The 25,739-nt window shown below is 64.9% G+C and overlaps 3 protein-coding genes across 4 annotated transcripts; 2 read left to right on the plus strand and 1 right to left on the minus strand.

The window, feature by feature from the left end:
* Positions 1-469: 469 nt before the first annotated feature.
* LY6K (lymphocyte antigen 6 family member K) lies at positions 470-5,778 on the minus strand. 2 transcript variants are annotated; one of them, XM_036233115.1, is made up of 5 exons: positions 3,970-5,778; positions 2,818-2,914; positions 1,881-1,977; positions 947-1,048; positions 470-757 (listed from the first exon to the last, which is right to left on the minus strand). In XM_036233115.1, exons 1-5 carry the CDS (start codon positions 4,089-4,091, stop codon positions 480-482), a joined length of 696 nt encoding a protein of 231 aa, XP_036089008.1. In that variant the 5' UTR covers positions 4,092-5,778; the 3' UTR covers positions 470-479. The 2 variants fall into 2 exon arrangements, with proteins under 2 accessions (XP_036089008.1, XP_036089009.1); XM_036233116.1 differs by lacking the exons at positions 2,818-2,914; positions 3,970-5,778 and adding an exon at positions 2,362-2,802.
* GML (glycosylphosphatidylinositol anchored molecule like) lies at positions 5,674-13,372 on the plus strand. Its single transcript, XM_016139210.2, has 4 exons — positions 5,674-6,096; positions 6,396-6,492; positions 7,019-7,126; positions 13,039-13,372. Exons 1-4 carry the CDS (start codon positions 5,677-5,679, stop codon positions 13,323-13,325), a joined length of 912 nt encoding a protein of 303 aa, XP_015994696.2. The 5' UTR covers positions 5,674-5,676; the 3' UTR covers positions 13,326-13,372.
* Positions 13,373-16,913: 3,541 nt separating this feature from the next.
* On the plus strand, positions 16,914-21,986 carry LOC107507877 (cytochrome P450 11B1, mitochondrial). Its single transcript, XM_016139209.2, has 9 exons — positions 16,914-17,152; positions 17,449-17,604; positions 18,203-18,402; positions 18,500-18,703; positions 18,949-19,103; positions 20,576-20,742; positions 21,134-21,212; positions 21,305-21,502; positions 21,686-21,986. Exons 1-9 carry the CDS (start codon positions 16,914-16,916, stop codon positions 21,842-21,844), a joined length of 1,557 nt encoding a protein of 518 aa, XP_015994695.1. The 3' UTR covers positions 21,845-21,986.
* Positions 21,987-25,739: the final 3,753 nt, after the last annotated feature.

Raw genomic sequence — 25,739 nt, forward strand, 5'->3', positions numbered from 1 at the left:
TTCACCACGGCAGTGACCTCGGGGACGTCCCACCGCCCGCACCGAGGAGCCCTGCTCGCTGCATTCACTCTGTCTCCTCCACTCACCCTGAGGCCCCCGAGGTCTGGAGCCCCCGAACACTATCCCGCACGGGTGGTGCTCTGCTCCCCAGCACCCCGGATCCTGCAGCTCTAGAGGACGACAAGGAGCAGCGGGTAGAGTGGCAGGAAGGGTGGCTGTCAACAAGGAGCAGTCACGGGGCTTGGCTTCAGAGACGCGCGTGGACAGAACCGCCGGCAGGAGCGCGGGGACCTGGTCTGAATGCGCGCTGCGGCCGCAGCCACGGGCTTTGCTCCCACCTCCGATGTCAAGGCCCCTTCCAAGTGAGACCACGAGTCGAGCAGCGCAAAACACCTTTAATGCCACGGCTTCCCGCCGTGGGCGGCGCGTGTCCACATCTGCGCGACGCCAGACGGCCAGCCCGGGGCCCGCCCCGCTGCTCAGCAGAGTCTGAGGGCCAGCGACGCAGCGGCGAGTGACAGGAGCAGCACCAGCCCGGCGCGGCCGCCGCGCGCCTGGCCGGCTCCCCTGTAGTCCAGCTCCGTGTCGTTGATGAACGGCGAGTGGATGTTGCAGAGGCTCCTCTGGCAGCACATGGCGAACAGGAAGGGCGTGGGCTTCACGAGCACGAACGGCTTGCTCACCACCTCGGCGGCAGGGATGACCGGACAGGACTTCGTGCACTGCCGGCTGACGTAGATGTAGCGCACGAGGATCCCTGGCGGGAGACGCGGACGCACAGAGGGAGGGTCGGGTGAACCGAGCGCGGCACGGCCAGGGCCGCTTCCGCCGGCGCCCCACGCGCGATCGCCCAGCGCGGAGCCCGGCTGCCCGGACGGCTCTGAGCCGCGCGGCGCAGCCGGAAACCCGCCCGAGCGGGCTGTCCGAGGGCCGGCTCGACACTCACGCACGGCCGCGGTGACACAGTAGATGTCCCCTGCGTCACAGGTGACTGGGTTAAAGCAGTTGAAGTTGTTGTATTCTTCGCAAACGTGACACTGTATTCGACCTGAAGGAGAAACGAGAAAGACAGAGGCGCGCCGCCGCGTCCCAGCCCTGCCGGGGGCGCCGCCGGGGGCCTCTCCCCGTCCTTCAAGGGGGCGCCAGAGCGGCGGGCCCCCGCTGCCCCCCGCCCCATCCCGGGGCCTCTGTCTTCTCTCCTGAGCGTCCCTCAGGCTCCCGCACCCAGATACACCGCGCACGCACCCGCACCCGCACCCGCACACGCACCCGCACACGCACACGCAGACGCACACTGCGCATCTCCCACGCGCGCGCGCACAGCCCTGCCGCCTCGCTCTCTGCTGCTCCAGGAAGACAGGCTCCGGACCTTTGTGTCTGCTCCCGTGCGCCCTCTGCCCTTGCTGGCCCACCTCACCCCCCCCTCAGCTGCCAGCTCCCCACTTCTGCACCCCAGGCCCCACGTCCTCACTCTTGCACAGCCACCTCCCGTCTCTTCCAGGACAGGGGGTGCCCCCGGAGGACGACTGCCCGGCCCTGGCAGCTCTGCTGCTCAGAGACAGCGTGCAAGACCCAGCCAGGACACAGCCAGGCTGGGGAACGGCCTGATGTCTCCCAGGAGGACAGGGCCGCTGTGGAGGGAGCAGGCTGCTGGGGAGCACACCGCGGTTCCAGCTCCGCTGTCTGCCCTTGGGGTGGGGCTCCTCGGATCAAGAGGACCCCCATTAGGCGCCTGGGGCAGCTGGCCGCGCTCGCAAGGCCGCCTTGCTCCCTCATCCCTGGGTCCTGCAGCTGCCCAGACCCCTGAGGCCCCGGGGTCCACACAGGCATGCCACCCGCCTCCTGCCCCCAGCCCAGCAGCCCGTGGGGCCTGGACTCACTTTGTTTTCCAGTCACGGTGACGTTTGTGTCCGCCTGTGCCAGGCCCATGACCAGGAGCAAAGCAAGAAGGAGCATCATTTCCAGTGGTGCCGGGCCCTGGACATGAGGAGCAAGGCCGCGTGATTATCTCTGGGGCTCCAAGATCACACCTGGTGCCCACATGTCCACCACCACTCCAAGCCCTTTGCCCCTGGGCACTAGGGCAGCCCACCTGCTCTGCAGCCACAGCCCAAGGCACGTGTGCCCTGTTGATGCAGGGAGGTCTCTCAACCACTACCAAAGCCCTCCCCACCACCCCCGACTCTGCGCATGCTCATCCACCTGCGCAGGGGCCGCGCCAGGTTGCCCTCGGCCCTGCCTGGAGCGCCTGCTCCCCCGAGAGCCCCCAACGGGCCCTGCCACCCGGCACCGCCTCCCCGCCGCCCCTTCTCGGTCCCCCTGCGGGCCCACCGGCCCGGTCGCGCCGCAGTGCTCCCTGACCTGGCACCCCGGGGGCCGCGGCTGCGCTTTGCCGGCCAGGCCCCTCGGGCGCTGGAGCGCGGCTCCCTCGTGGGAGGTCCCAGGCCCCTTGGGGACGCTCCCCATTCGCACCCCGTTTTCCTTGCTGTCTGGCGTGGAGGGGGCGGTCTACAAGGGCAAGGCCAGTGTCCCTGGATTTGGTGGCAGCGGGGCCCTCTCACGACCCCCAGGCGCAGGCCAGCGCGCCCGCCGTCCTCCTGGTTCTCCCCGCCAGGGCCCGAAGGAGCAGGCCTAGGCCCTGTCCTCCATCTGCCTTCTTCCCTGCGGTGCCGGACCGCGTGGGAGGGAAGCCGAACTTTCTAGAAGGCGTGCGCAGCCTGACCGGAGAAGGGCTCCAGACCCGCAGGAGACCCCTCCCAATCAGGGCGCCTCCTGCTGCGTCCTTTCGGCTCCCATCCTGAAGGTACCCCAATGTACCTGCGATGGTTGTGCTCCCAAACTGTCACTGCGTCGGCGTCCTCCAGGCTCTGCCGGCGCGGAAGGTTCCAGAAGATCTGGCACTTGGAGTGGAGAACTGTGGGCAGATGAAGCAGAAGGTCGCAGACGGCTGAGCGCTGAGCCGGCGCAGGTCGGGGCGAGGAGGGTTGGCCGGAAACTTCCACGGGCTCAGGCAAATCACCGCGTGGGCGGGCGGCGCCGAGGGTTCCAGAAGGTTCCGGAACTCTGGGCGCACCGCGGACCGAGCGGAGAGGAAGTTTCCCGAATGTCTGGGCATTGAAGGGCGGGGCGGGGCGGACTTTCTAGAAGGTTTGGGCACTGAGAGGAGTCGGGGGCGGGCAGAGAGGAAGGTTCCAGAAGGGCCGGGCACGGAGTGGAGGGGCCGCGAGGAACGGCGGCGCTGGAGGCTCTGGCGAGTCCGGGCACCGAGTCTCGGGCGCCGAGAGAGCGAGCGGAGCGGAAGGGCTGGGCCCTGGCGTGGCCGGCGCGGAAGGTTCCAGAAACGGCGCCGAGGGGCGCGGGGGCGGGGCGGGTCCGAGCACCGAGGCTGCTGGGAAGGAGGCGACGGGTAGAGCGGGGAATCGCAAAGGGTCCGCGGAAGCGCGGGGCGGGCGCACGGAAAGTTCCAGAAGGTCTGGGCGCATCACGGCGTTAGCGGCGAGGAAGTTTCTGGAAGGTCTGGGCAGTGAACTTGAGGGAGTGGGGCGCGGGCCGCAGAAACTTCCAGAAGCCCTGGGCGCTGACGGGACCGGGGGCGGTGCGGAAGGTTCCAGAAGGTTCGGGCACTGTGCGGGTCATGTGTGGGTTCAGAGGGTCTGGGAACCGGGCGGAGGGAGGGGCGCTGAGATGGAAAGTTCCAGAAGGTCTGGGCACCGGGGGGTCGCGTCCTGAGCCGGTCGTCGCCTCTGCGGCCAGCGGCGGGGCGGGGGGGGGGGGGCGGGGGGCGACCGGCTTCGGGTCCGCGGGTCCCTCGGGCGGGAGGCGCCCGGCTGCCGCCGCCCGGGGTCCTCCGCCCTCCCTCCCTGTCAGCGCCTCTGCCCGGGGCTCTTGGGGTCGTGTCTTCTGCGTCTGAATGGGTCACACGCTCGGTATCTCGGGGTGGCGTCTGGGCTGACCAGGCGGCCCAGCTACCTTTGGGGCGTCTCGGTTTCCTTCTGGGTTTGGGGGGAGCAGGAGAGGGGTCCCCCTGCCGCAGCAACGAGGCTCTTGTGCGCGTGCCGTTTCCGTTCCCGCCGGCGTGTGCGCCAGGCCATGGCTGCCCTTCGGCCCTCCGGCTGCCGTGCGGATCGCCGCCCCCCAAGAGTCCCCTTCCGCGGCCCCCAGGTCTTCCTGGGGTGCGTCCTCCAGGCCCGCTGCGCCCCACTCCGCAGGCGGATGGCCGGCGCTCGTCTCGGACGAGTTCTCTGTCTGCCTCTGTCTCTTCCAGGACTTGCTCTGCCCGTCGTTCTGTCGCGGCCTCAGGTCAGGCCGCCTGGGGGCGAGGGCCCCGACAATCCAAGAGTCCCGTCCTTCGTTCCGTGCACCCCCGCCCTGTCCTCTCCCTGCTGTCAGTCGGGGAACTTCCTGTAGCCCTGTCCTCAGCTCTTCCGTGGGTCCCCTTCGCTGAGTCTCCTTGGCTGTGACTTCCATCTGAAGAGGGTTTCCTTCTAGGTCTTGTGCTTTTCAGTTCTAAAATGTCCATTTGATCATCTTTCTGGGTGTCGTTTCATTCCCCGTTGAACAGTTTCGTCTTTCTCAAAGTCAACGTCATCTTTTTTCCCCGTTATATTTTCATTATGTTAACTTGGAAGCTCGTGTGCCGACGTCAACCTTTGACTCTGCTGCGGCTGTTGTCATAAGTGGTCCTCTGGGGTAGACTGTCACGTGCCCTGGGAATTTATGGGAAGTCTGGCGTCGTGTATCAGCTCACCAGGTTGCTGGGGGACGGTTGCACGTTCCCACGGGGGCTGCCTGCCCTCTTCCCTCGCGGAGTGGCCAGCCTGGCCCGATGGCCTGCTCAGGGACCGAGCCCCGTGGGCTGGGTGGGGCGGTTGCAGGATGGGCCAGTCCTCCGGGGATCCTGAGAGCCTGGCTGCATCTCCTGGTCCTGTACCCCCTGCAGGCCGTGATTTCCTCCCCAGCTCCCATGTCCACAGGTGTTTCCGGGGAGCCCGCCTTGCTTGTGGCCGAGTGCACGAAGTTTAGTCTCTGGGTGGTATGAAGCCCGGAAGAGTCGCCTCTGTCCCAGCAGGTTGGGCAGTGTGGCTTGTCTCTGGGTCCTCAGCTCTAGATGTTCTCAGTCTACATCTTGGTTTGAGCTCATTCACCCCCCCACACACACACACACCTCCCCAAGCCTGTTCACACCTTGGTCAGCGGAGATGAGTGACCCGTGTGGGCTCCTTGTAGGAGCACGTGAGCTCCCAGGATCCGCCCACTACAGGGGACTTTACTGGGCCTTTCCAGATCCCTGCAGCCCATGGAGGCTCCCACTGGGAAAAGCGGCTTGGTCTTTGGGGACCCTGGAGAATGTCGGCCACCCCAGCGCAGGCTGCTCTCTGGGTTTACCTTCCCTGCTGGAGCCCCCCGCCTGTGGCCACCTTGAGCTTCAGCCAGTGTCCAAAATGAGAAAAGAACCTGGAATGACAGTGGCTTCCCTGGGAAGGGCTCACTCCTGTTTGGAATTGTACGTCATCCAAACCTACAACCTCCGTGTCTGTCCAAAGGCTTTTAAATTAGGACCATCGCCCCTGTCCGCGGCCCCGGTCTCCGCTGTCTGAGGACAGTCCACTGCTCCTTGTCCTTGGTTGTGAACCCGCCTGGAGGCTGAGGGTCCTGGTGGAGGGGCTGTCCCTCGCCATGGTTTCTGTTGGCTTTCGCCGCATTTCCCAGGATGAGGAAGATTCACGACCACTCAAAGTGACTTTTCTGCTGGAGGTGTCCAGTCCCACGGCCCTGTCCATGCTGCCGCCGGGCCTGCTGTGGAGAAAGCGCTCGAGTGTCATCTTGAGGCCGAGGCCCAGACCAGGCGGCCTGGCCCCTCGAGGGTCTCGGTCTCTGCGAGGCTCGCAGACCCCACTTCACACTTTCAGGGGCCCTGGCCTCATCTCTGGGACCTGTTCAGTTGGCCAGCGTGACTCTAAGCTCTGGGCGCTGGCGACGGGCGCAGGAGGTCGGGCGGTCCGTGCACACTTTCCGGCTGGGTTTCCCCCACTCCGCTCTAACTCTGGGGTGTTTCGCCACACGTCCGAAGCCCTCAGCAGGCGCACACGAACACATGTAAGGGAGTCAGGCAGCACCTGATCCGGGCGTTTGCGGCGGAAAGCATTCTGGGGCGGCCGGCCGAGTGGAGGGAGGGGGCTTCTGGCTCGCCGGCTGCCTGCGAGCCCTTCCCGGGAGCAAGTGTGGGATAAGGCGGGGGATCGAGAGACGTGACTCGGCTGAGCGAGGCCCTGAGCAAGGCGGAGGCTGGGGGGAGGCGGGCCCCAGGCCCCGCCCGGAGTGGGGAGGGGGCCTGCCGCGGGAAGGGAGCTGACAGCCACGCACCCACCCTGCTGACGCGCCGGCTCCCCCCGCAGGTCATGCTCCTGCGCGACATGCTGCTCCTCTGTGTCTTGCTCCTGGTCACGGGGTTGACCGTGGCAGAGAACGAGACAGCTGATCAAGGAAGGCGCTGTGAGTATCGTCCCTCTCGCTGTCCGCAAGGGATGAGCGTCGCCTGGGTGTCCCGGGGTCGTTGGAAGGGCACGAGCGCTTTTGCCAGCTCTTAGCCAACTGAGCAGTCCATGTCCGGTGCGGGTGTGGGGCACAGGGTGGGTTTAGAGAGTGTCCCCGAACGAAGAGAGCGTCATGGGGAGGAGGCTGTCCCCCAAGGCAGCGAGCCCGCAGACCAGACAGGGGTCTCTAGCTGTGGCCCTTACCTATCCAGGGCAGGCAGGAGTGGCTGAGGCCAGGGAGATTGGGCAGGTGGCGGCCTCCAATGACCATCAGGCCATCTTGCCTGGTGGTCCCTGTTCGCAGAATACAGGGCTCCCCCTCCTGGCCACTTTGTGTGCGTGTGCCCTAGAGATGTCCCCTAGGGACATTTCCTAGAGACCGCCTCAGGGAGCAGAGTCCGTGGGGCGGGGCAGGGGCGCAGTGTGCTGGGCACAGGGCGGAGGGCGCTCGTGTGAGTGGGCACCCGGTGCGGTTTTCTCCTTAGGGACCTACAGCCTGAGGTGCTACGACTGCCAGACCATCAACGACTTCACCTGCCCGACCCTCCGGACGTGCGTCTATGAAGTTCGGCGCTGTCTGATCGTCTCCGTTCGTAAGTCCCTGCGTGTTTGTTCTGCAGCTTTTGGTTAGTCACCTGCCTGAGCAGTCTCAGGGGCCAGGGCCAGTCTGCTTTTGTCTCTGCACCCAGCCCGCTCCATCCCGAGAGCATGTTGTCAGATGCTCGTCTCAGCCCGGGAAAGGACAGTGTTCTCCACACTGTCCAGCCACAGGCTCTGCGACGTGAGGTGGCCTGTTGGTAGACAGGCTGCAGTGTCTCAAGGGGGTGGTGGCGTTGCTGCACCTCAGGGTCTCACCCCGTGTCAGGCCCTGGGCGTCCGCGCAGACCCACCAGTGCAGCCTGGGCGACTCCTTGTTATGTCTCAACTCCGGTTGTCTGGGAGGAGCTTCCAGCTAAGCAGACCCAAGAAGAGGATGCACCATGGACTCCTTGGGACAGTTCTTACCACACACAGACGGCCAGGCCGAGTGTGGGGTCTGGGGAGAGCCTGATTCTCCAAGATGCTTTTGGCTCTTATGCAGAGACACTCGTCACCTGAGGAAATTGCTCCTCTTGCCAGGGCCCTCTCTGGAGGGACATGCGTGGCAGAGGCCCGTGCGTCTGTCACTAACCTGGAGGCTGCAGCCGGCGTCGGGCCCGACAGGGAGGCCGGTCTGGGGTCTGCTCGGGGCCTGTCCGCGAGCCTCTGCTCTCCCGCGTTTGTGGGCTCTTTGCCACTCCACGTGCCAGTCGGTGCGCAAAGCCCCCTGCACAGCAACTCTCCGAATGCCTCATCCCCCTTCTACCAGCCGCCGTTACCCTGCGGGCATCTGCTGGTCTGGGACACAGGCAGGAACCAAGGAACGTGTGCTTCGTCCTCGCAGTGGCCACCTGTTTTCGTGTGGTTCTCGGCCAGGCGACATCCAGTGTCATGCCCAGGCCAGCCCTGTGGTTCTTACTGTGACTGCAGGACGCCATTCGGCGGTCAGCGTCAGGAGGCATGAGCAACGAGGCTTGTTCCCGACAAGTCCCGGAAACTCCAGGGCAGGCGTGGGGCACAGCAAAGAGGTCACGGCCATGACTAGGGTGAGCTCGGGCCTGGGGTTCTGCTCTCATTGGGGTTGAGAGGAGGGACTTAAGGTTTTGAGAGCTCGTTCTTCGTTGGTAAATTTAAAACATAAGATTGGCGATACTCCTATTTATGACACCACGGACAGGTCTTCAGAACGTTCTGCTTAGCGAAATGGGTCGAGTAGAAAAAGTCAGAACCGTGTATGTGCTTTCACTCGTGGGGCATCAAACCGAAAGGAACAGACAAAACCAACAGGGAAACAAAAACTCGCAGAGGCGGAGGGGGCGGGGGGAGGCGGATGAGGGTCGAGGGGCTCACGCGAGGGGTGGCAGAGGAGATTCGGCGTCAGGCGGCGAACGTGCGATGCAGCGTTGGGTCAGCACGTCGCTGGGTCGTGTGCTTGGAACGCGCGTGATTTCATTAGCGACTGTCACCCCAGCGAGTTTAGTAAACAGAAAAAAAAAAAAAATTTAAAGGGAGGAGAAAGAACAGAAGAGACCCGAATGGTCAGTTATGGAAACCAGGATCTCTCAGACAGAGGCACGGGGTGGGGCGGGGGGCGCTCCGTCTGGCCTGGGGCTGGCGGCCGGTGCTGTGTTCACTGGAGCGAGCCCTCGGCAGCGCTGGCCTCTCTGAAGTTGGCCCTCGGAAGTCAAACTTAAGTCAGGCCCTCGCACTGCAAAAGGGAAGATGGACTTTCGAGGCGACACTGCGGTGCGTGTGTCGCTCATGAAAGGGGCCGGGAACCGTGTTCCCCAGAATCTCATTGCTGTGGGGCTCTGGGCTCTGCTTGGCCAAGAGCACTCGTGTGAGATTTGCAAGGCAGAGGCCAAGCAGGGCCTGTTACCCTTGAAAGTCGTGGTGGTTGACGCAGTCGCCGTGGAGGATGCCGGGCGACCCCCGCCTGTTCTCACTCTTACGCTTCGGGCCGCCCCGTCATCCCTCGATTCCTTTCAGCCTAAGGCGTAGCTTAAGCCCCCAGCAGGTGCGTGGCTACTGGTCTGCACAGGCAGCGGGTGCTCCGAGGACACACGTGAGACGTGTCCTCAGGAGTCCCCTCCGTGCAGGCCGGCATGGGGGACAGAGGTGCGTGGGTTGGATGTTTTCTTGCATAGCTTGGCTCTTCCACCCTGGCTCTGCTTCCAGGGGACCTGGCTCTGGACCACCCCTCTGCTCATCGGCCTCCCCTGATAGCCCCTGTTTCTCAGCCTCCCCCCACAGTCGTGGGCGCTGAACACGACTTATCTCCATAGAACTTCGGGGGTTCAGTTTTCCTGAGTGACCAGGATGGGTACAGGAGCAAAGAATCTCCGAGAGCATTTGGGGCACTGGAGAGTGCAGGATGCTCGAGCAGTTCCCCTCAGGACCCTTGCTGATTCCTAGGACTAGACGAGGTAGTAAGCGAAGCCCTCTGTGGGAACTTGGAGTGTGAGAGACCGAGCAACCACCCTCACTCAGACTCAGTGAGGTGCTGGAGGACAGACGGACACACATCTTCTGGGGCAGAACTGACACCCTAGAAATAGCCCCCCACAAATACGCCCCAGCAACTTCGGACGAAGATGCAAAAACGATTGATGAGGAATAGCTTCTTCAACATCTTCGGGCAGGAGTGAACCTCAATCTAAATCTCAAACTTGTATTGAAAACTAACAGATAAATCATGGACTTAAGCGTAAAAGATAAAACTCTAAAACTTTTGGAAAAAGAAAATGTTGAGAAAATCTTTGGTATTTAAGGCTAGACCAGGAGCTATTAGACTCAGTGTGGAAGCATGACCAAGAGAAAGAAAATTGATGACCGAGACCTCCCCCGACTATACGTATTTTTCTATTTGAAAGAACCTATTCAGAGCATTAAGAAAAAAAAAAAAGAAAAAAAAAACAACTACAGATTAGGAGAAAGTACACGCAAACCACATACCCAACAAAAGACTAATGTCTCGAGTCCATACGGGGCTCCCGCAACGCAACAGTGAACATGCGGCCGGTCTCACTAGAAAGAGCAGTGACAGGGTGAGGTTTGGCCGAGGGGGAGCCGCCCGTGGCACGTAGGCATGCCGGTGGGTTCAGCACCTTTATCCATGAGGGAAATGCGAATTAAAACAGCAGCTCGCTGTTAGGAGTCGGAGCGGCCAGGCGAAAGACAGCGGCCACGTCAGACGCTGGCCAGGAGGCGAGGAAGCCGGGTCGCCCGCACGGGCCCGGTGATGGGGACGCGGCGCAGCCAGCGTGGAGACAGACTGGCGCTTTCTTTAAAAACTCACCGTGCAGCTACTATAAGTCCCCCAAATTGCACCTCTCAGGACTTTTCTCAGAGAAATTACAACGTAAGACCACCCGAGAGCGTGCGCGTGAGCATCTTCGGCCACTCGCGTTGGCGACACGCCGCAGGCGCCCGGCAGCGTGGGCAGGAGGAGGAGCGAGGCCCAGACGCGGCTCTGCCGGCGGAGGGGGGCCGTCTCCGCGGGCTCCTTCGAGGGCGCACTCTGGAGGCGACACACGTGCAGAAACGCCCAGCGGCTTCGCTTTGCGGGGTCGCGGGCGGGGCGTCTGGTGGAGGAGGCTAGCGTGTCCACACCGGGGTGGTGGCGGTGACGAAACTCCTCCCTGTTGGGCATGGTAATCACCCAGTTAGCTGCAGTGTTGCGTGGAGGTTTTGCAAGATGTTACCTTGATGTTACCTGTAACTTGAGGAAAACGGCGGTCCCCAGCTTTTTCGACAGCAGGCCCCGGGGCTCCCGTGAGAATCCGAGGCGGGGCCGAGGCGGTGACGCCGGTGCGGGGAGCGGCTGCAGGTGCAGATGCGCCGCGCGCGTGTGACAGGTCAGCTCCGAAGGTTAAAGCTCACGGGATCCGAAGGGCAGGGCGCGGCCGAGGCACCCGGGGAGGAGCAGCGCGGGTGGAGGACCCGCGCCCTCGGCAGCGAGCGCGTGTGCGTAGCTTCCTTCAGATCGTGTAGCGTTGGCATCAGGATGGAAAAATGGACCAGCGGGAGGAAGGAGAGCTCAGAAACGCCACGCACACCCAGTCACCTGCCTGCTGACGTGGTGGCCCCGCGGAGGCGCGTCGGCCACGGGTGGAGGAGACGCCGTGCCCACGGCCACACTGTTCGGAAGAGGCAGATCTCAGGGTGGACACGAACAGCGACAACCGTTTTTGAGGAAAATGTAGAAGAATGTGTCCTTTGGATAATGAAGAACTTTTTAAAAACTGAACAAAACAGTGCTAGTCACATCAGAAAACCTTGGAAAACAAGCTTACGTAAAAACGCGCAGCCCTGCCCTGCGGAGATGCTCGGCCGGCAGCCGCCGTGGAGCGCGCCCCGTCCGGCACAGGGCGCCGGAGAAGCGGCTCGTCCAGTAGAAAGCGACGGGACTCCGGAAGGCGGTTCCCCAGGGAGTGAAGCCCCCGGGGGTCAGGAAAATGAGAACAGTCGTTGGGCATCACTCTTCTTGGCCGAAATGCAGCTTAAGACCCCAAACAGTAACAACAAAAGGAGGATGTACCTGGAGGACACACCTTGAAAAGGGCCACGGCGCGTGCAGCAGGGTGTGGCAGCGCGCGGCCCGACCGGAAGGCCCTCGGCACCGGCCCCAGCCCGGGCACGAGCCTCAGAGGCTCTGCCTCAGCACCGGACGGCGGACACGTGGCGAGACGGGCACTCGGCCTCGCTCAAGACGAGGACAGGAATGGCCACGGCCACGCGGGGGGCAGGGGGCGGGGGGCAGAGAAGACCAGAAACAGCCTGGGCGCCCCGCAGCGACCAGCGGGCGCGTGCTTGTCAGCGGCAGAGGGCATGGCCGCGGGGACGGCGCCCACGGCGCCAGGCGGACGACCGCCAGATGCGAAGCCCGCGTCGGCGTCCGTCTCCATGGGCTTCAGGGAGAGGCAGAGCGATGCACAGGCCCAGAAGTCCAGGCCCTTCTTGCCTTTGGCCTTGAGGCTTCAGGCGCCGACTGGAGGGCCGGGCGTGGAATTCGGAGGTTCCGTGCGGCGGGGTTTCCTGAGCCGGCTGCGGCCGTGCGGGAAAGGCCACTAAGCCTTCGACTGACGATCGCGAGCTCCCGTGTGGAACACGGGACTTCGCAAACCCTTTACACGGGAAATGGTCAGGTGAGCAGCAGGGGCTCGGTATCGGTCTTTGCGGGTGTTGAGGCGAACCCAGAGCCGCGAACGGGGGACGCCACCGCGGTGGGTTGCAGGGGAGAGCGTCTGGGTGAGCCCCGCGGGGCTGCAAGGGGAGCGGCACTCGTGCACAGAGCCCAGGCATTCCAGGAGGCGGCCTCAGGTGGGGCCTGGGTCAGGCATCAGTGGTGGGCTGAGGCCGTGGGGCTGGCTCACCAGTGGAGGTCCTCACAGTTTCGGGGGACCCTGCTTGGGTTGGCACATCTAGTCTGTGATGCGGAGTGGAGCAGCGTCAAGGGTGCAAAAGCGTTTAAAAGTAGGGCTGAGAGCTGGGGACCCCAGGCTGAGGGGCCCAGCAAGGACCTCATCCTAGAGAGGCCGCGCCGGCCGCAGGACATCGCCGAGGACACGCTGACCGTGGACTCCCCTCGAGGCTTGGCGTGGTCTTGGTGTGCGTTGTTTCTGGAGCCCAGAGTCCTCGTGGCAAAGAACGAACAGCGCGGCCATGCGGCGAGGTGCTGTGCAGTGCTCACGAGAGCCAGAGCAGAGACAAGGTGGCCGTGCAGACGGGAAGCCCTCCCTGGACACGCGGCTCATGGAGTGACCGGACCCTCCGGTAGACATGCATGTTCTCTCTCAGTCACGAATTCTGCGACGCGGTAACATTCGGGGGCGGAGAAGGTGGGCGTGGAGCAAGTTACGGTGAAGGCGCTCTGGTGTTCGCAAGCAGAATATGTGAACCTGATGATTTCCATCTCTTTTTTTAGGCTTGAGCAGTCGCGAATTACTCATTTACAAGAACTGTACAAGCAACTGCACATTTGTGTACAAGGCACTGATGCCTCCTGAAGCCCCGAGGGCGGTGAAGACAAATAACTTCTACTGGGTGCGTTGCTGTAGCAGCATGACTTGCAATGAAGGAGGGCCCACCCTCGAGAGAGACATCTTACCCGACGACCCGATTGAGGAGCAGATCGAAGGAACTGTGCGCTTCGGGGAGTCGGCGCTGTTCTTGATCGTTGTCTCCGTCCTGGTCAGCACTGCGTTGACGTGAGAGGCCCTCTTCGGAGGGTCTCATTGTCGACCCCCAACCCCATTCCTCAAAGCAAGTTCACCCTTCCTTGCTCTCTTGTGAACCAGAGACGCTGACCCCCAGGGCCCTGCACTGGCAGGTCCCCCATTCACGGCTTGTTTCAAGGGAGAATAAAGAACCTTGTCGTTTGATGCTGCAGGCTCGGAGCTTTGTGGTCTCACATTTGATGTGTTTCGTCCTCTTTGGCCATCATCTTGCTCACAGACCAAAAACACCGCGCCGCCGCCGCACCGGAGACCGAGGCGGACGTGCCTGCCTTCTGAGCTTGCCACTGCCCCCTACCCCTTCTCATGCACGCCCCTCGCCTTTGTCCGCTCATCCGAACACCCTCTGGGCTTCTGCCTGGATCAGTGCTTCCCAGCAGCTTTCCTTCGGGACCGCAAACGAACGCCCCTCGGCCTATTTTGGCCTTTTGCCTTTAGGTTAACAGATCGAAAGTACAAGTTACAGAGATAGTCAGACAATTCGCAACGCGCCCCCCAGGCAAACAGCGACGACGAGGAGACTGCCGCACGCGTGACGGTCGGAAGGGGGACACGAGGGCGTTTTCGGGGGACGGGACGAGGGCTCCCTAGGGCAGACAGCGCGGGTCCCTCTTGCCGCGTGCTCAAAAGGCCACCTGCAGGGATGGAGGGGCCAAAGCAGCCACAGGGGCCGCTGGACGCATCTCACAGGGCCCCGGCTTTCCGTGGCTTCTCACGTGACCACCTGGAACAGCTACGCCAGGCGAGGTCAGGGCGCTGCAGGAGAGCTCTCCGCGGACGCGGCCCCCAGCAGAGCGGGCGTCGGGCGTGAACGCCTGCCTGGCTCACACGGCGAGTCCAGCTGCTAATGGCAGGATCGAACACAGCTTTTCTCACCCTTCAATGCTCCGCCTCATCCCAAGCTGACTAGCCAGCTGGGTGGCAGGAGAGAAGTGGGAAGAAGCCAAGTCGCACGGACACACACCCCTCCCGGTGCTCTCTGCAGCCCGATGGAGACCCAGACTCAAGCAGTGAGCTTCGCATTTTTAAACGTGAAGGACCGCGGGAGAATGTAAACAAGAGGAAGTGAGTCACAGAGATAGGCGAGGACTCTGGGGAGGAAACCGGACACACACGTGCACAGCGTGTGGCCAGCCCGTGGGCCCTGTGAGGCGCCCGCGGGGTCCATGGCATCAGAGGCCCTGGTGGGGGTGTGCCCGGGGAGCGGCCAGCCGCGGAGTGTCGCAGGAGGGCTGTGCCCAGGGCAAAGCCGGGCCCCGGCTCGTTCGAGAAAGTCTGACTCCAGACCCGGGGCACCTGTGACCACGAGGCGGCCCCGTTCTCGGTGCGGCTGGGAGGCGGCGGGCGGCCCGCAGCCGGCACTCGGCCTCTTTCCTCCCAGAGCCGCCGACAGGGGCCGCGCAGGACGCCCTGGCCCCGAGTGGGCGGGAGCTGCGGTCGCCTGCTGACCCCGTGCGCTGCATGGCATCCGTTTTGTTGGCCGGCGAGGGTGGTCACACGGCAGCGTGAGCCCCGCGTGGGCAGGAGCTGCGTGTCACCTGCCTGGACGGTGGCGCGGTGCTTCCTCGTCCGCACAGACCTTGACCTGGGGCCTGGGGGCTCTGCCCTCAGCTGGTCTACAGCCCAAGGACGGGAGAGGCCACCGTCCTCGTGACGGACCAGCTGGCTGGGCTCTGTGCCCCGCCGCCCGGGGAGGGGCCAGGCCTGCTCTGGGCAGGGCGGAGGGCTGACCCGGACCTGTGCCCGCAGGAGCTCTGTGCAGAGACAGGGAGGAGGCCCCTCAACGGATGTCGCTCCTCATGACCATCGGCCACACTCGGGTCACCTTGCCCTGGCCCTGCCCCGCGACACCTCTGACCTGTGTTCCTGTGCATGTGCTCGGCAGGGCAGAGGGTCAGGACTGGGGGCCGCCCTTCCAGGCACCACCGTGGGCGCGGGGGCGGGCTGGGCCCTCGCCCGCAGCTCCGTGTTAGGGGACATCCTGGGCAGGCAGAGCGGCACGGCGGCCAGGGGAGCAGGACGCGGAGGCCCTTCCGCACTGTCTGCATCGGAGCCGACGCACTGCAGGAGAGTCCTCCTGGGACCTCCCGCCGGCTCGCGACGGGGCGCCTGGGAGGCACCGGGACCTCGGCGCGGGGACAGGAGTGTTTGGTGCTGGCATGTGCAGGCCGCGGCCGACCCCGCAGTTCCCGTGGGCGGGAGAGGGGGCTTTGGCCGGCCCGCGCCCCCAGCTTCCCCGAGGCACGCCGCCTTGGGTCACGGAAAGCTGGCAGCCCCGAGAGCCCCACGAGCAGGCCAGAGGAGGGCGGCAGGGCGGGGGGTGGCCGGCCGCACGGGGCTGTCTGGCGAGGCCGGGCTGATAAACCCGTGCGTCAAGGGTCGGCTGCGCTCCAGCCACGTCCCCGCCCAAGGTCACTGGGGCTGGGGCACGGCACACGTCACCCCGACTGAAGGCGCCATGGCAGGGTCTGAGCCGTGGCCGCCGCTGAAAGGGCTCCCGGGAAGGACTGGAAGCCGGCAGCGGGCTGACGCGCAGTGGCCGGGGACCACCACCCAGGCGCTGGCCCGCGCTGCGGGGACGCACACCACCCCGCGTCCGGCCTTCAGAACCAGAGCCACGGGCCCCCCGCCCCAGCCTGCCCGTCAGGCCACCCAGCGAGGGCACCGGGCCCTGGGCCTGTCCTCTCAGCTGGAAGGGGACGGCGGCGGCGATGTCTGTCTCGGGGGCGTGCTGCCAGACGGCGGCGAGACAGCGGACTGAACTCGGGCCCCCCCCCGGGCCTGCTGGTGGTGTGCCCGCCGCGAGGGTCCAGGGGCCACGGCCGCCACGCCCCTGCTCTTGGCCGGAGCTGGGAGGCGGCCCCCCTAAGAGCCCGCTGCGGGGTGGGCAAGGAGGGCGCAGAGCAGGCGGGGACCACGGCCAGGTGCACCCCTCATCTTACGGCCTGAGGAGTGGCCTGCAGGCCACCCACCAGCCCCCCAGATCTCCTGGGTCTTCGCTGCCCCTTAGCCGGGCCAGACATCAGGGCCCCGGCCGCCTCGCCGCCACCCCCGGTTGTGTCTTTGGATTCTCCTAACTTCCCCCAGGGGGCTCAACGTCCTCGCTCGGAGGGGCCCTTGGTGGCCCCAGACTGTGCTCCCCACTGCCAGCACGAGGCGCGTTCCACAGGACGTGTGCGTGGACGGGGGGCACCACTTCCTGCTCTGGTCCTTGTAGAGAGGAGATAAAAATACCCAAGGCCCCCGTCATCTCACGATAAGATAAGGGGCCCACCCCTCCTGCTTCTCCCACACACGGCGAGGACGGAGCGGCCCCGCGTCCGCCCCGGCCCACGCCGGGCCCCCGTCCTCCACCCACCGGCCACCGCGGCCCTTGCGCAACCATGACCGAGGCAGCCGTCCAGCCCCACTTCCTCTGCGGGCGGAGGCCTCCGGCCCTGACCCTGCCCCAGGCTTCCTGGCTCAGTCCAGGGACAGCCACTTTCTCCCGTGACGCCATTGGCCGGCCAGGCCAGGCCTCGCCAGAAGATAAAAGGCCGGGGCCGAAGGGCAGAGGGGTGCAGGCATGGCGCTGCGGGCCAGGGCGGGCATGTGGAGGGCAGCGCCCCGGCCGTCCCCGGGCTGGGCCCGCGCGGCGGGCGCCGTGGCCGCGGCAGCCCCCAAGGCGGTGCTGCCCTTCGAGGCCATACCCCGGTGCCCAGGCAACAAGTGGGTGAGGGTGCTGCAGGTCTGGAGGGAGCAGGGCTTCGAGGACCTCCACCTGCAGATGCAGCGGACCTTCCAGGAGCTGGGGCCCATCTTCAGGTGACGCCCTCCCTGCCCGCCCCGCCGAAGGTGCCCGACTCCCCACGCCCTGGCTGCTGGGTCCTTGCGGGGCGCCCTGCGCCGCCGTGCCCAGCACCCGCGGGAAGGCGGGCCTGGGCGGGGTCTCTCCCTGAGGACGGGGCGCCCACGGCTCTCTGCTGCCGGGCGCAGCGCAGACGTGAGAGAGGGCGGGCTGGGCGAGGCGGCGGGAGGGTCTGCCCGCTCAGAGCCGTGGTCCGGGGGCCGGGCCCGGGGCGGACAGGGCCCCACAGCAGGGCTTCGACTCTGCCCCACAGGTGTGACGTGGGAGGAAAGCACATTGTGTACTTGACACTGCCCCAGGACGTGGAGAGGCTCCAGCAGGCGGACAGCTGTCAACCCCACCGGACAGTCCTGGAGCCCTGGCTGGCCTACCGACAGCATCGCGGGCACAAGTGTGGCGTGTTCCTGCTGTGAGCGCGAGTGTGGATGAGGGCGGCCCTGGGCAGCCTGCCTGGGCCGATCAGCGCCAGACGACCCCGTCCCACGGGGTCATGTGCGCCCTGGGCTGGGGAGGGGAGCAAGGCCACGCCGGGGGCCTGAGCAAGGCCAGTCCTCTGGCCTGCCAGGGAGCAGCAGCTGCCACTCGGGACACCCACTCCGCGCAGGCCTCTCCTGCAGGTCGGCCTCCTGCCCTCCCACGGGTCAGGGGGCCCAGGCCTGGAGAAGGGGAGTCGCTGGCCAGGACCACATGCTAGTGTGCTGGAACCTGAGGGTCCACCAGGTCGCCAGCCTCCGTGTGGGGCCCCGTGGGTCCTAGAGTTGAGGCAGACTTCCCTCAGGGGGGAGCGTCCCGGGCCCTGTCACAGGCGTGTATGCCCTGAGCACAGCACCCTGAGGCCTCCCTGGAGGAGGGAGGTCTGGCCTGGCTGGAAGGCAGGCAGCCTGGCCCCTAGAGCCAGAGGCAGCTCCCTGCCTTGCCGCGTCCCTCTGGGGACGAGGAAGATGGCCAGGGGGCTGGGGGCCAGCCGCTGGCTCGGGCCGCCCTGAAGCTCGCTCTCTGCTCTGCAGAAACGGGCCCGAATGGCGCTGGGACCGGCTGCGGCTGAACCCGGACATGCTGTCGCCGCAGGCCGTCCAGAAGTACATCCCCATGGTGGACAAGGTGGCGAGGGATTTCTCCGCCATCCTGATGTCGAAGGTGCTGCAGAACGCCCGGGGGAGCCTCACCCTGGACGTGCAGCCCAGCATCTTCCGCTACACCATAGAAGGTGTGCACTCCGAGGGCGGCGGCCAGCTTGGGAGCCCCCGCAGGCGGCCGGGAGGCCCGGGGCCGCCGTCTGCTCAGCGGCCCCCTTCTCCCCGCAGCCAGCAACTTTGTCCTCTTTGGAGAGCAGCTGGGCCTCCTTGGCCATAACCCTAGCCCAGCCAGCCTGAAATTCATCCATGCCCTGGAGGCCATGTTCAAGTCCACCGTGCAGCTCACATTCATGCCCAGGAGCCTGTCCCGCTGGACAAGCCCCAATGTGTGGAGGAGGCACTTCGAGGCCTGGGACTACATCTTCCAGTATGGTGAGGGCTGGGGACCGGGCAGCGCCGTGTGGCAGGGGCACTGGGGCCCGCAGCCTGGGGGCGAGCTGAGGCTACGCAAAGGGCCGTGGCTTCTTCTCGGTCCCCGAGGGAGTTGGCAGGGCTGGGCCGACCAGAGGAGCTGGGGAGGAGACGCAGTCGGGTGCCGAGGGCTGGCAGGCAGGCGGGCGACAGGAGGCGGTGCCCTCCAGCGCCAAGCCCAGGGCGCTGTCTCTCTGTGCCCACAGCCAACAGTTCCATCCAGAAAATCTACCAGGAGCTGGCGCTCGGCCGCCCCCGGCAGTACAGCGGCATCGTGGCGGAGCTGCTCCTGCAGGCGGACATGAGCCTGGACTCCATCAAGGCCAACTCCATCGACCTCACTGCCGGGAGCGTGGACACGGTCAGGCCAGCCGCCAGCCCGGCCCACAGCGCACGGGGCCGGCCCACGCCCCGCCCCGCCAAGCCCGCGCCTCCACGGCCTCCTGCCTTGGACCACTGCCTCTGAACTGCGGGGAGGCTTTGAGGGGAGGGCACACGAGAGCAACTCTCAAAGCGGAGGGTTTGCAGTTACTCGTGGGGGAAACCGGATCCCGGGCAGACTGCGGGGTGCCCAGGCCTGGGAACAGACAACAGTGCAGGCCCCGTTCGGACGGTCGGGTTTGGGGACGAGGAGAATGCCCCGCGCACAGCTGGAGGGCTGCACGGGGGACCTTGTCCAGTGATAGGTGGCATTTGCCTTTCATTATGGATCCCGCGTGGGTGGCAGGCTGGTGGCGACAGGCTGGGCAGCACAGGGCTCCACCTGGAAGAGAGAGCAGATGGCAACGCAGCCCGGCGGGCGGGGCGGGCCCCAGGGTGCGGCGCGGCGCTGCTTCCGAGCCCAGCCTCCCCCCGGCGTCTCGAGGGCTGTTCCGGGCCTGGCTCCTGGGATGCTGGGCACAGGCACAGACCCGCGGGGGACAGGCTCGCTGAGCAGAGCCCGAGAGGTTGCCGCGTGGTGAGAGACCCAGGGGGTGGGGGCAGGGCAGCTCTGGGCAGGCTTCCTGGAGGCGGGGGACTTCCAGCTGAACCTGGAAGAACCACACAGAAGTTAGACAGGCCACGGAGAGGAGGCAGGGAGGGCAGCAGCCCAGGGCAGGGCACGCAGCAGACAGCAAGGGAAGGCAGCGAGGCTGAGCGGAGGACGCACAAGGCCAAAGAGGTCAGGGCCCCCGGAAGGACGGGCCTCAGGCTCCAGGCCTGGACCCAAGGCTACAGGATCCCAGGGAGGGGAGCGTCTGGGTCAGACTTCTGCCCCTTAAGCATCCCTCATGCACCCCAGGGCACAGCAGGGAGGCCACTGTCACAGGTCAGGAGATACGGGGGGGGGGGTGGCCCGTTGCCATGGGGATGGGATTAGGAGATAGGCTCCCAGATCTCAGGCTGGGCTGGTGGACGCCTCTCCCTGTCCATGGAGACGAGCCAGGAAGAGGAACCTGCTGGGGTCGGGCCTGGCTGCAGACACCCAGGGGTGATAACCCACTGGGAGCAAATGGACCTGGGGCTCCAGAACTAGCACCCCCCCAAGCAGACGGTAAGGGTGAGCCCCTCCGGGAGCCCAGAGGAGGGAGAGAGCCAGGCAGGAGGAGGCCCGGGTCTCCCCCGAGAGCGGAGACGCCTCCTCTGAGGGACTCAGGGAGATGAGAGGAGGTGGGGGGTGTCAGGACCTCGAGGTCTCAGCTCCCTGGGTCTGTCCGGCTCTGGGCGTGCACACCGCCCTGAGTCTGAGCGGACCGGCCCCAGGGGAGGACCGTCTTCCCGGGAGGGGCGTCCTGAGGGCTGAGGAGCTCAGCCTGCGCCCCAGTCTGAGCCCTGTGCCCGTGGCCCCTGCAGACGGCCTACCCCTTGATGATGACCCTCTTTGAGCTGGCTCGGAACCCAGAGGTGCAGCATGCCTTACGTCAGGAGACCCTGCGGGCCAAGGTCGCGATCTCTGAAAACCCCCACAGGGCACTCACGGAGCTGCCCCTGCTGCGGGCTGCCCTCAGGGAGACCCTGAGGTAAGTGTGGCTTGCTGGACTGCCCCAGCCGCCCTGGCCCAGGGTCTGGGAACAGCGCTCTCCAGAGCTCACTGCCAGGCCCGGGGTCTCTGTGCATCCCTTGCACCTCGTCTTCTCCCTAAAGGATGGGGGGCTTTGTCCTCCAGGATTCCACCTCACGCTCCTGGGCGCCAGCCCGGCCGGCCACGTCCTCCTTGGCCCAGGGCCGCTCACGCTGGGGGACCCTTGGCCGAGCTCAGGAGGGGCACGAACGCAGCTGCTCAGTGCCAAAGGGACCTGAATCGGGGGCAGTCCCCCTTGGCTGGTGTGTCCTGAGCTAGGAAGGCTGCAGAAGGGAGGGGCGGGGCGCCCCGTCCTGGCTGAGGACCCTGTCGGATGCCCCCACCCCCAGGCTGTACCCCGTGGGAATGACTGTGGAGCGCCAGGTGGGCTCGGACTTGGTTCTGCAGAACTACCACATCCCGGCTGGGGTGAGTGCGGCGCCACAGCCCCTCCGGCTCGCGCAGACCCGGTTCGCCCTCCCCTGCCCGGCAGCTGACCGTCCCTCCGCACCCGTCTGCAGACGCTGGTCTACGTGCAGCTCTATTGCCTGGGCCGAAACCCTGCTGTGTTCACCAGCCCGGAGCGCTATCATCCCCAGCGCTGGCTGGACAACAGGGGCTCCAGCACCAGGTTCCCTTACCTGAACTTCGGCTTTGGCCCGCGACAGTGCCTGGGGCGGCGCCTCGCGGAAACCGAGATGCTGCTCCTGCTGCACCACGTGAGCGGCCTGGGCGGCGCCGGCGCTGGGGGCGGGGCGGGGCGGGGCGGGCGGGGACCCCAGGCTTCTCCTTTCGCTGCGCCCGCCCACGCCCACGCAGTAGGGCCCTGCAAGGCAGGCGAGGCTGCGCCGGGACCCTGGGGCTGACCAGTCTGCCGCGTGAAATCCGCGCCTCTGTCCTAGGTGCTGAAAAGCTTCCAAGTGGAGACGGTAACGCGAGAGGACGTGAGGATGATCTACCGGTTCATACTGATGCCCTCCACCCTCCCGCTACTTACCTTCCGGGCCATCGACCCACCGCAGGGCCAGCCGCACCAGCAGACCGCCTCCCCCCGACCCTAGGCCACTCCCGCTTCCTCCCAGGGGCCCTGCTTCCTCGGCCGCACCGCCGTCCAGCCAGTACTGCGCACGGAAGAGCCGGGGCCCCCTGAGGTCGGGCGTGGCCGGGCTGCGCAGCAGGGCCGGGGCCGAGCCGGCCATCAGTCCCGGCTGCAGGGGCTGGCGATGTGCCCGTCCCCACAGAGCCTTCTCCAGCGGGGACGCCGGCCCTCGCCCCGGCAGCCGTTCCAGGCTCCCCGCGTGTCCGCCCACGGGGCCTCCGGCCCTGCTCCTCGGCTCCCTGTCCCGTCTCGTGTGCTCTCTGTGCTCGACCCCTCCCCAGCCCCGGAGGGGACGGTTCAGGTCCCGTGTCCTGCCCGTTGCCGTCTCCGACGTCACGCTCCTGGTCGGCAACGCTCTCGCCCAGAGCTGACCGTACGGCTGGGGTGTTGTTTGTCCCCTGTCCGGTTGTGCTCAGCCCACACAGGCTCCTGCTGGCGGTGCCGGCTCTCCGTGGCCGGGGCCGAACCTCCCAGCCAAGGGCCTGGGTGGGCAGGTGGCCAGCAGCGTTTACTAGAAGAACAGTCGCCAGGGAGCTGACAAGGACGCCTGATCCAACGATCCCCATCCGAAAGCAGGGAGGGGCGGTGAACCCCAGGCTGACAATGGGGTGAAGAAGGGGGTGGGCCATCTGCCTCGTGCGGCCGTGTGTAGCCACATGCTCCCTTGAATAAAGTCCTCTGTCTGAAGTGCTGGCTTCCTCCACACACTGACCCACGGCAGAGGGCTGTCCTGACCTCACAGGTGGAAGAGGGCTCCCAGCTAGCAGGAGCGAGCAGTCTGTCCCACACCATGTACGGCCAGGCGACGCCCACCCCACACGCAAGGGACCCTGGAGGCAAAGCAGGGTGACGGGGTTGCTCCACTCTCCTGCCCTCCCCGCCCCCCCTCATCTGGTGAGAACCAGGCGCTCAGTTCGCACCCAGGCGGTACGGGGGAGGGGCGGCACTTCTGCCTGCGCCAGCCCTGCCGGCACCCAGTCTCCCGGGTGGCACCCTGTTGGATCCCCAGACCCCCTGGGGAGGGAGGGAGGGAGTTCGCACGCCCCTCAGCACTCCACTCCACCCACAGCAGAAGGGGCCTGCTGCCCAGGGCACGGGCTTCCTCTGCCCTGGTCAGGCACTGTTGACAAGGATTTGGAGAATCATGGAGGAGAGAGAAGGCACCCAGGCCCAGTTTGGAGCCATGGCTCACTGCGAGGGCCAGCCCTCAATCCCTCTGAGCTGCAGTCCCTTCATGCGGGGACTCTGGGTAGCGCCAAGTCCCCCCTCGCCAGGCCCTGCGAGACCGGTATTTGGAAAGCTCTGAGTTCTCCGCCCGCACGAGCCCTCGATAAGTGGGAACTTCTTCTCCCACCTCTCAAAAGTCACCTCCACATTCGTGGCCCCGCTCTGTGGTGAGCTGGTGGCTGTGGGGCGGCAGGCGTGGAATCAGAACGAAGTCGCCCTGGGGCGCATGTGCGCCATTCTGCAGAGCTGGGCGAGCGTGTTCGCGTGACCTTCGCGGCGACCCTGGAAGAGAAGCGCTGTGACAGGTGATGAGGCGGGGGCCCCGAGAATGCAAGTCACTCATCCCAGGTCCTCACTCGAAAAACTACTCATGACATGCTATAAAAAAAAAATAAAAAAATAAAAGGAAAGCGAACCCAAGGCGCGAGAGGTGAAATGCTGTGGGCACGGCGTCGGTACTGTGACGCGGACGCCTCTGCTCACTCCTGACTGTGGACAGGCTGGACGGCACGGCTCCCGGGAACGGCACAGCACTTAGCTTTGACATGGCGAGAGCATTCCACATGCGGCTGCCCGCTGTGATGTACACGCTTCACCAGCGGTGACGTTCAGCCCCTCGGCCTTCGGCACGTGCCGAGGACGGGTCCAGCCCAGCAGCAGGGCTCCTGGACATTCGAGGCTCCCTTAGAGAACTCCAGGTGTGACCCGGAAGCCTGAGTCTCGGTTTTAGCTAGAACCGTGTGAACTGAGAAAAGCCCTCTAACTCCCTCGGGTCCCCCAGATTCTCCCTTCATCTGCAGAATGATACTGAAGGAATGATGATAAGGGGGGACATGAGTATCGCCTCAGTGTATCCGCCACTAATGACATCGCGTCCATGTGTGTCACCTGCTCCATACTCCGTATCAGGTCCACACTAATGTGGGTAATGTCACTATCCCATCTTATCGACCAGCAAATGAAGACCTGGAAAATGCAGGAATTTGCTCAAGGACACAGGACTAATGCAGGGGACAGTGGGGATTGGAACCCTCATTCCTGCGACTGCAGGGCCGGAACTCCTCCTGGACCGGCCCAAATGCCAGGCAAGGGGCAGGGCTCCTGCCAGTGTGGGTCTGGAGGGCAGGGGCCATGAGGAGGGGCAGCTCAGGGGGAGACATCCCCAGATGGACAGTGAGCACTTGGCACACCTACTATGTGCCAAGTACTTTTATAGATTTGGGACACAGAACAGATTTCAAAGCAGATCGAACACTTTACTTCACAGGGTTTGCGTTCTAGTCAGGGAGACAGGAACAGACAAGTACCCGTGGGACATGCCAGGGGTGCCATGTGCCCCGAGGCGGAGGGCGGGGCCAGGGGCGGGTGTGGACCGCGTAGTGGCCTCTGTCTGGTAAGGTCGCCATCTTTCGCCTTAATTCCAAGTTTTGATTTTATTTTTTTAACAGAGGAGAGGTTGGAGCTGGAAAAGATGATGTAAGAAAGCATGTAACGCCACGAGACTGAAAGAGGCCGCCTAGGAATTCAGGTGCAAATAGGAAGGACCACAGGCGGAGAAGGTGGTCACTAGGAACGAGGTGGAAACAGAGCAGCCGGGCAGGCCGAGCGTCTCTCCATGAGGAAAAGTGGCCGGCGGCATCCAACCCTGCCACGGGACTTGCAGCACGGCAGCCTCGGACAAACTGCAACGAAGTCGCGTTGGAGGCGTGATGAGGCGAAAACCTTCCTAGAGGAGGTTCAAAAGGAGGCGGCGCAGAAACTGGCAGCAGCTCTGGACCTGGGCCTCGCGACAGAGAGAGGAGGGCATGGATGGGGCCTTCCAAACAGGTGTATCGCCAGTGTAGGTGCGATCACCTAATTGCACCAGCACCAGGCGGCTAGCAGGTGGCCAACTCAGCACCCTGGACAGCGGCAAGTCTTTGGCAATATCCTAGTTGTATCCATTCTCCCCTGGAAAATTTCCTGTGGCAGGTGGGTCTGTCATGCCTGAGCTACACAGCATGTCAGCGGCACAATGGGAGGCTTCCCGAGACCGAAGCCCTGCAGGCCGCAGCGCCAAGGGCCGGCTGCCCTGGGCAGTGCTGTTTGCTGAGCTGTCGCAGCCCTCAGATCCGTCTTGCAGCAGGCGGCCTTGGAGAAAGCCAGACTCCCAGAACCCAGGAGGAAGCACACGGTTTTGTGACTGTTGTCTCCTGGCCTGGGGGACCTGGAAAGTGCAGAGTAGAGGGCTATTTTTGAGACCTATAAAATCTACTCCTTGCCCCTCTGAGCAAGCCCACGCCTCTGGACCGACTGCCCTGCCCCTTCTGCATTATTTCCCCATTCTAAATGAGGTCAGGACTCAGCGTGTGACCAGAATTAGGGCTCCGACTGTGACCGGGGTCAGCTTTTCTAGTTGCTGCTCGAAAGTCGGGTGTTATTCTCAATGTCACTCCTTAGAAGGCGATCTACTCTTTTCTATAGGCGATTAAGAGATTTTCTCTTGGTCTTTGGCTTTCTGCATTTCCATGGGTCTGTGTGGATATTTATTTATTCGCCCTGCTTCGACTTCGGGGGACGGCTCGATCCGGGGTTCGATACACCGTATCAGCTCTGGCGGGGCCGCAGCTGCTGCTGATTCGATATCGGCC

Source organism: Rousettus aegyptiacus, unplaced genomic scaffold (genome assembly GCF_014176215.1).
Source record: "Rousettus aegyptiacus isolate mRouAeg1 unplaced genomic scaffold, mRouAeg1.p scaffold_m13_p_15, whole genome shotgun sequence".
Lineage (NCBI taxonomy): Eukaryota > Metazoa > Chordata > Mammalia > Chiroptera > Pteropodidae > Rousettus > Rousettus aegyptiacus.

Bases quoted from the DNA above. Each gene is read 5' to 3' on its own strand.
- GML (XM_016139210.2), top strand. From the start codon at position 5,677: ATGGTTTCTGTTGGCTTTCGCCGCATTTCCCAGGATGAGGAAGATTCA. The intron at 6,097-6,395 runs GTAAGGGAGTCA...CTCCCCCCGCAG, and splicing joins GCAGGCGCACACGAACACAT to GTCATGCTCCTGCGCGACAT. The intron at 6,493-7,018 runs GTGAGTATCGTC...TTTTCTCCTTAG, and splicing joins AGCTGATCAAGGAAGGCGCT to GGACCTACAGCCTGAGGTGC.
- LOC107507877 (XM_016139209.2), top strand. From the start codon at position 16,914: ATGGCGCTGCGGGCCAGGGCGGGCATGTGGAGGGCAGCGCCCCGGCCG. The intron at 18,403-18,499 runs GTGTGCACTCCG...TTCTCCCCGCAG, and splicing joins CTTCCGCTACACCATAGAAG to CCAGCAACTTTGTCCTCTTT. The intron at 20,743-21,133 runs GTAAGTGTGGCT...CCCCACCCCCAG, and splicing joins GCCCTCAGGGAGACCCTGAG to GCTGTACCCCGTGGGAATGA.
- LY6K (XM_036233115.1), bottom strand. From the start codon at position 4,091: ATGGCCTGGCGCACACGCCGGCGGGAACGGAAACGGCACGCGCACAAG. The intron at 1,978-2,817 runs GTACATTGGGGT...CCTCATGTCCAG, and splicing joins TGGGAGCACAACCATCGCAG to GGCCCGGCACCACTGGAAAT. The intron at 1,049-1,880 runs GTGAGTCCAGGC...TTTCTCCTTCAG, and splicing joins CACCGTGACTGGAAAACAAA to GTCGAATACAGTGTCACGTT.